The 8,748-nt window shown below is 36.3% G+C and overlaps 1 protein-coding gene across 1 annotated transcript; it reads right to left on the reverse strand.

The window, feature by feature from the left end:
• Positions 1-2,853: 2,853 nt before the first annotated feature.
• Positions 2,854-7,491, reverse strand: LOC145043403 (calcium-transporting ATPase 1-like). Its single transcript, XM_078992038.1, has 7 exons — positions 7,069-7,491; positions 6,308-6,362; positions 4,285-6,215; positions 4,042-4,200; positions 3,790-3,961; positions 3,406-3,710; positions 2,854-3,327 (listed from the first exon to the last, which is right to left on the reverse strand). Exons 1-7 carry the CDS (start codon positions 7,240-7,242, stop codon positions 3,088-3,090), a joined length of 3,036 nt encoding a protein of 1,011 aa, XP_078848164.1. The 5' UTR covers positions 7,243-7,491; the 3' UTR covers positions 2,854-3,087.
• Positions 7,492-8,748: the final 1,257 nt, after the last annotated feature.

Below are 8,748 nucleotides of genomic sequence, written 5' to 3' on the forward strand. Positions count from 1 at the left end.
CCGAGCGCGCGAAGAGAACCGAGAGGAGAGAAAGGGAACCGAGCGCGGAGGCGGACCGAGAGGCACCGAGAGTGGAGGCGGACCGAGAGGCACCGAGAGGGACCGATCGCTCGGTTGGTCTCGGGTCTCTTAGCCACCAGAGGCTCGGTCTCTGGTCTCTTAGCCACCAGAGGCTCGGTCTCTGGTCCTAAGAAGCCTCTCATTCCGGTTTCGGTTCCTAAAGCCTATTTTTCTCGTTTTCGCCCCGTTTTAAGCCGTTTTTGACCCGGTTAAGGGCCGGAATGACCCGAATGATTCCAAAAAGTTACGGGAAACTTTTGAGATAGATTTGGGAGAGATTTCTCACACTTGGAGAGATTTGGGAGAGATTTGACATTCTTGGAGAGATTTCTCATACAAAGAGATATTTGAGAGAGATTTCACATACTTGGAGGGATTTGAGAGAGATTTGACATTCTTGGAGAGATTTCTCATACAAAGAGATATTTGAGAGAGATTTCACATACTTGGAGGGATTTGAGAGAGATTTGACATTCTTGGAGAGATTTCTCATACAGAGAGATATTTGAGAGAGATTTCACATACTTGGAGAGATTTGGGAGAGATTTGACATTCTTGGAGAGATTTCTCATACAGAGAGATATTTGAGAGAGATTTCACATACTTGGAGAGATTTGGGAGAGATTTGACATTCTTGGAGAGATTTCTCATACAAAGAGATATTTGAGAGAGATTTCACATACTTGGAGAGATTTGGGAGAGATTTGACATAGAGAGAGATAGAGTGAAAACGATTGAGAGAGGATCCATGGGTGACAATTGTGAGTGTCCGGCATCGCAATGCATGGTTCGTAAACCCTGTTAAGCCTTGTTTAAGGATCTTACACACTCCCGATGAGTATGCATCATTGTTTTATCAGTTTGGCTCGCCACGTACTACAGTTTTTAGGTTAACGAGATCTAGTTGTACGTACTTTTCGATTCATGTTTTCTTATTAGAATATTGGGTTGTTTAGTAAATACTGAACGTAAGTCCAAGTACACAAGGGTTAGTTGAGCTGACCGGTTTGACTTGTTGACTTTATTTGCCTTTGAATTGACCAGAATTTGACGGTTGTCACACTTTTCATTTCTATTTCTTGGGCTAATGTATTATTATAAAGTCATTCCACCCAATTTGTGCTTAGGTCTGATTTAGAAGAAGTCGTGTGTATGGTGTAGCTTTTCGAAGTTAAATTGGTCAAACTTACTTCATTGTATATGTAATCCATAAATTCTGGTTGAATTCGATAAAATATTAAGGGCACTTTATAGCAGCCATTTGATTAGGTTGTGCATGTGGTGCTACACTTGCTACAGTCCACATAGGCATCATGTCATTTTTGCCAAAACTTAACATTTACTAGGCGCGGATCGCCACAATTGTCATGCTAAATATATATTATCTTTAATTAATTTAGAAAATAAATACTGCAAACATATTATTTTTTTTTTAAACTTAAATTCCATTAAAACAAACATAGAAATTATAAATAAAAAAATCACACTAAAAAAAAACATCACGCTAAAATTTTAACAAAAAAAATAGACATTAAATATATCACAAGAATACTAGAATTTCAGACACATCACACTAGAAATTCAAACATCACGCCATTTGAGGCTTTGTCTCACAATTTACCAAAACTCAACAACCTTGAAATATTTGTCAGTTTCAGCACGGTAAGCCTCAAAAGTATTCTTTAGCAAAATATTTTTGGTTTCACCATTTCCGGCATCATTCATCACCCTACGAAACACAATAGTAAACCGAGTTGCTAGTGTATGTGCGTTTCTCCATTTGGCGTAGAGTAGATCTTTTCTTCGTGGTTGAAGGGTTTGACGGTTGTATATTTCGGCAACTCTACTCCAAAAAGTAGTCGAAGGGTAGTCACTGTGGTGGGGATCGTCTGCTACATCAATCAATGAATGAGCGAGTAAGATTTGTTCTTCAATCGACCGATCAATAGTCATTTTTTGTGATGAGGTGTAGAAAAGAATGAAAAAATAAGAAAGTTCAGAGAATAGAATTAAAGAGATCTGAATAGGGTGAAGAGTGAATAAGGATAAGGGTATTTATAGTTGAAGATTAAAGGTTTAAAATTTGAAATTTTAGAAAAAAACAGTTATATTTTTTAAATTAGGTATTTATTGGAAAGAGGGTAATTTTTGAAAAAAAGGTTGAAATAATAAATTGGTTAAAAAAAACTCACATGTGTTCGTCCTCACCAAGTTGCCGAGCTGAGCTTAGCATGTCAAGAGCTCTGCCCGGTGTTCGCCGAAGTAACCGAACGGAAACCGAATGCCACACCCACTAGCCTTATACGAGTTAATATATACTCCGTAATTGTTAATCAGATCTTAATAATGGGTAAAATATTTGTTTTCTTTTGATGAGGTATTGTTTAAAGCAATGATATTTTATTTTCAAAAATATGTTGTACGAACAAATTCTATCTTCAGGGTGAATAAATCATTAATAACCATTTTATCTTTTTTTTTCTGAATTAATAAAAAATAACTATCAGTTTGTGAACAGTTGTATTTATAAATTACGAAATACAAAAATAAAAAAATAATGGAATACTTTAAGAAAAATACATTTGTAAGAAACAATTATACAAATTCAGTCATAAACAGATAACTATAATTTGATAAACGTTATTAACTTAAAATTTTGGATTGAGAATGTTATAATTGTTAAATACAAGCCTCCTATGTCTCATTTTTCCCATTTAAAAAACAAAATCCATACATAATACATATATCTAACCAAAATAAACTTTTTTCCACTTAAGTTCATTAAGAAAAAAGTTGATAAAATGAAAGCATTGAAAAATACTGAATTATAATATCCGACATGTCAAATTACAAAAGAAAAAAGTGATAAATTCAATGAACATTCTTCTACTTTTAGTTACCAAACACAGTCCATAAAACGACAACAATTCTTACAAAATTTGTATTCTTAATAGCCCTTCAATTTTTGAGTCGTATGAGAATATCCTACACACCACAAGGGGCAAAACAGTCCTTTTCCTATCTCGATCAAACAGGTATCATCTTGACACCAGCAGCAATCGGCATACCCAGAAAACCAATAGCAACACTAGCAAACCACTGATGAAGACTAAGAGGAGTCGTGTTTGCAAAAGTACCCAAAAACTCGATAATAACGATCTGAAACACAACAGTCGCAGTCAAAACAGCCAGAAAGACATAGTTCTTCAATATTCCTTTCAACACGTCAATCTTCTCCATCTCTCTAGAGCTTATCTCATTAAACACCTGTGCGAAAAACAATAAAGAAATTAACAAGGGTGAGATGCGTTGAAGTTTGAAAGATTGAGGGGGTGATTATGTAACCTGACAGAAGACGAAGGTGTTGAAGATGAGTGTGTTGAGAAGTAAATCGGAGTCGGAGTCGGAGTCGTTGAGGTTGAAGGCGGTTTTTCCTTGTGATTGAAGGAACCAAATTACGATGAATTGGTATAAGGATTGTCCCATGATGTTTCTCCACATGACGTTTGTTATAAAGTTGCCTTTTCTTCCAACTGGTGATCGTTTCATTAACTCATCGTTTGGTGGTTCTGTGGCTAATGCAAGTGCTCCTAATGTGTCCATTATCATGTTCACCCATAGTAGCTGGACAGCTGTCAGAGGTGCACTTCCTGAAAAGATTATTTTTTTAATAGACTTTTTCACAAAAACTTAATTTTTGTATCCTGTAAATGATATTTAGTTATTTACCTGTGAGACAGGCAGAAGAAAAGTTGACTATTAGGGCAACAACATTGACAGTCAGCTGAAACTGAACAAACTTCTGAATGTTGACATAAACAGATCGACCCCATTTCGCAACAGTCACAATTGTAGAGAAATTATCATCCAAAATGATGACGTCAGCACTCTCTTTGGCCACCTGAATATTTAAAATATAAATATAAATATAAATAAATAAATAAACTCCATATATTGAATTTAAGTTTAATATTTTTGTACCTCTGTCCCTGCGATTCCCATTGCAAGACCAATATCTGCTTCATGAAGTGCTGGAGCATCGTTTGTGCCATCTCCTGTGACAGCAACCACTTCTTGAAATGTGGTTCTTAAGTGCTTCACAAGTGTATGTTTATCCATTGGAGAAGATCTAGCCATAACCTTGTATTCAAATTGAAATTATATCAGTGAAAATTGCTTTGGATTTGGATGGCTTTTGCTATTATTGGGTAAAGAAGCAAATACCTGAATTTTAGGAATAATTTTAAGCAACTCCTCTTCACTCATTTCACGAAAATCTGGACCTTCAATGGCTAATCCATCATCAGTTAATATCCCACATTCTCTAGCAATTGCCTTTGCTGTGTTTATATTATCACCTGTAACCATACGCACAGTAATCCCTGCAGATCGACAAATTGCAACAGATTCCTTCACACCTGGACGAACAGGATCCTTAATTCCCACAATCCCAATCAAAGTATACCCCTTAAATGGAATCTCATCTTTGGAATGGAATTCATTTCCCAATTCCTTATAACAAAGGCAAAGAGTTCTAAGAGCTTCATTAGCCAATACTTCAATCGTATCCTTTAAATGATTGTTTAATTCTTCATCAAGAGGAACCACTTCACCATTCCCATTCAAAACCTTATCACATGCTCTCAAGATTATTTCAGAAGCACCTTTACAATGTGCCCGAAAATACCCTCCAGGGAGTTCCAAAACCACAGCCATACGCTTCTTTTCAGAGTTAAACGGTTCCACTTTGACCAGCTTTGACTTTTGAATCTCCACTTGTTTTTCCTTAAGCATGAGGCCGAATTCCAAAAGGGCAGTTTCGGTTGGTGTTCCGAGAATTTCAGTCTTGTTGTTTTCAGTCTTCACCACTTCCCCTCCTGTATTGTTGAAAATCGACTCAATGAGCAATCCGAGGGCAGAATCGGAAATTGTAGAGCAAAAAGTCGACACCCCATGGTTGACTTCTCTTATTTCTCCACAAATCCAAGCTTTCACAAGTGTCATGTGGTTTGTAGTCAAGGTTCCAGTTTTATCACTGCAGATATTAGTAGCAGATCCCATGGTTTCACAAGCTGCCAAATGACGAACAAGGGCACGATCATTCATCATCTTTTTCATGGCAAATGCAAGACTTAATGTCACAGCTAAGGGTAGTCCTTCGGGAACTGCAACAACCACAATGGTGACAGCTATAGCAAAATACTCCAACATCTCAAGGGCATTTTCGCCATTCCAAGTCCAATGGGATCCTTCCTCCATCTTTCTTACAAACAATCCTTGAACCAAAACAGCAAAAGTAATAACAGCAAAAAAGAGTCCAATCTTCCCTATAATTGTGGCTACTCCATTAAGTTTAACCTGTAATGGAGTCTCATCATCTCCACCTTCACTTAAAGTTGCCATTAGTTTCCCCCATTGGGTTCTCATTCCAACAGTGGTAACAACCATTTTACATGATCCGTTTTGAACTTTAGTTCCAGATAAAAGAAACGGGTTTTCAATAGTTACAGTTCTTGGATCACTTTCACCTGTTAGACTTGATTCATCTATCAGTAGTGAAAATCCAGAAACAAAAAGTCCATCAGCTGGGACTTGATCACCTACAGCAAGGTGCACAATATCACCAACCAGAAGCTCGTATATTGAGATCTTTTGTCTGCATTCGTTTCTTGTAACTTGAATTCTAATCTTCTTTTTCTCTTTATCTAAATCTTTGAACTGTAAAGATTGCCTATAGTCACTTGTAGCAGTGACAAATACTACCAATAGTATGCTTGCTACAATCCCAAGACCATCATGTGCACCCTTTGGCCACCCTTCCATTGTAATGCCTACAATTAAGGAAACAAAGGCACATAAACCGAGTATCATGAGGGTTGTATCTTGTAGAGCTTCCCATATGTAAACCAAGAAGCCCTTTGATGGGCTTTCTGTGAATTGATTAATTCCATAAATGTCTTTTCTTTTGTTAAGTATTTCCTCAGAAGTAGATATTCCATTGGTGGTTGATGTAGAAATCTTTTTCACAATTCCTTCAACTCCATCATGAGCTTTTAACTTCTCCAAGCTTCGGCCTTCAACTATTGATCCTAATTCGTCTGGACCAATTTGGAAGCCTGCAGCTTTCACTTCCTCGGGTACACTGTAAGTTATACCTGCAAGCATTTATTGTCAACATGTGAAATTCTATGATAATGGAAGGTGGGAGTTGGAACTTGGGAGTTTCAATGTGGAGATAGATGCATACCATTGAGAAATTGAATTGCTGCATGTGAAACCAGCATCAAGGTTCGTAGACTCTCCTACAGATAGAGCCTCATGTCAGGGTTACAGCTTGAATTGCATATTAAAAAAGAAACTAAATGAAAAGGGCATGAATTACATCAAACAGAGCTATATAACATGGAAGCCACAAGATGATTGAGCTCCTCAGATCTCAAGCTTAATAAGATAGATGCATATGTTATCAATATTTTCAGAAACAAATTGGTCTGGTGATCATATAGGATATAGCCAAACAACCTAAAGGTACCATGTTTTTAAGGTAATTCAATAAGTTCGATCTTGCTCTAGATGCACTCAAATCAACATAAGCCTCAAACAGGAAATTTATTTAAGAAAATGATGCTTGTATGTAGTAATTACTAGTATGAAATGGCTCAAAAGAAGGTTTGTTCTTTCAACATCGTGGCTGTAAACAGCGGTGTATTTCCCTTTTGATTATCATATCAGAGAGCTGTATCCAACCTTCACAGTTTAGTTAACATAAGTCATGAATTTATTTCGTTGCCGTGGTAGAAAAAGCCTTGGTTTGTATCACTGATAGAAACCGAAAAATCCTGATGCGTCTCCTAATGGTTAAAACCTTCCAGTTAACTCGATTAACCAACCAACCACAAATCAACAGTTCGCTAGATTCACTTTAAGCTCAACACAAGAAGGCTAAATAGCAAACGCAGAACATAGGTAACGAAAATAAAACAGATGCGAAAGAGAAAGAGTATGAACCAGATTGGATCGTTGAATAGCACGAGCTTCGAAACGTTTGGACAGATTAGCAGTGAAACGAAAACGTCGTTTCCGATTCTTCACCACCCAACACAATTTCCTCCATCTCTGTAACGCTTCCTCCGATGAGTTCTTCGGCTTGACCTCGAAATTATCATTCAAATAGCTCTCCATCGCTACTGCTTCAACGAAACCGCTGCTTGGTTTTTCAAAATTGCATCAGATTCAGAAAAGCAAAACACAACTGAAGATATTTTGCCACTTCGCTTGTACTGTGCTAGACTACGGATCTGGCTTTATTAAAAATTGATTTGTGTTAGATCGTCGATTAGGTAGATCCTAGTGGATTGTGTAAGCGAAATGGAATGAAAATATAAAATTACAGTTGAAGTGATTGGATATTTTGAAAATGAGAGAGAGGGAGTTGACCTTTTCTATAGTTTTAGGTTACAAGAAATACACGCACAACTCCACTAACTCCGTTGTGTGGTTTTAACTTTTAACTCCGATTATCCAGAAATGGTGCGTGGGCGGTGGGTCAGGGTCAGATTTTAGAACACCCGCGTTTTCTTCCAGGTTGATTGGATGACGGTCCAATTAAACTTTGAGAACAATTTTGACAAAAACAAAACACATGTTACTAAAACTCGAGAACTATTTTGACAAAAAACAAAGGACATGATATTAACATGATTTGTTTTTTTTTTTCTTTTGGAAAATGACAAAATTAACCATATACATAAAGACATTACAAATTTAGCTAAAAAAAAATCGAATTGCAAAAATAACCACTTATTTCGCAGACGGAATAGCCATATCTGCGATTTTGGCTTTCCATCTGCGAATATACAAGTGTCTTGTGTTTTAGGCACTTATATATTCGTAGATAATTTTTTTTTTCAATTTTTTTTTTTTGTGTATATATAGGGTTTAAGCAAGCTAAAATCACAGATGGATTGTGTCTATCTGCGATTTCCTCTCCAGTTCATCTGTGAAATTATGGATTTTTTTTTTCCAATTTTGACTATGAAATCAATTGGTTTGACTACGAAATAACCTTACTATATATAAACTTTTGTAGAAAAGTATCAATTTAGTTGGTATTTCTTTGGGAAATTTCTTTACAATCTCTCTAAAAAAAATAATTGAATATCTGGTTTGTCTTGTAACCGGTGGGAGATGGCAAGTAACCAAACACTCAAATCTAAAATACATATGTCCACAGGTATTTCTGAATTCACGTTCATATTTTCTAAGTATATTAGTTATAGTGAATTTGTATCTTTGGTGAGAAGTAAATTTGGTTTGTTAGACAAATATAGAATTAGTCTTCGTTTCCATCATCCTGAATTGAACTATTATATAGCTATAGTTGAAGATATGAATGTTAGAATGTTGATAAACATAATCAAATGTAGCAGAGGAAGGGTTGTGAAAGTGTTTGTGGTGGTTGATGAAGGAGATGAGGTTAATAAGGCTGGTCAATTTCATAGTGTTGATGAGGTTAATGAGGTTAGTAATCTATGCAGTTATAAAGGGAGCAACGATTCGATAGGTACTTTCAATACTCCTAGTGTACCTCAATTTCATAGTGTTGCTGGAAATATTAATGTTAGTTATTCACCTATTAACTATGTGGATCCTGAGAATTACAAGTATGTTGGTGATGATGATGTTGGT

This window comes from Lactuca saligna, chromosome 4, assembly GCF_052625555.1.
Source record: "Lactuca saligna cultivar CGN05327 chromosome 4, ASM5262555v1, whole genome shotgun sequence".
NCBI classification, from domain to species: domain Eukaryota; kingdom Viridiplantae; phylum Streptophyta; class Magnoliopsida; order Asterales; family Asteraceae; genus Lactuca; species Lactuca saligna.

Bases quoted from the DNA above. Each gene is read 5' to 3' on its own strand.
- LOC145043403 (XM_078992038.1), bottom strand. From the start codon at position 7,242: ATGGAGAGCTATTTGAATGATAATTTCGAGGTCAAGCCGAAGAACTCA. The intron at 3,962-4,041 runs GTACAAAAATAT...TTAAATATTCAG, and splicing joins TGGGAATCGCAGGGACAGAG to GTGGCCAAAGAGAGTGCTGA. The intron at 3,711-3,789 runs GTAAATAACTAA...TAATCTTTTCAG, and splicing joins TTCTTCTGCCTGTCTCACAG to GAAGTGCACCTCTGACAGCT.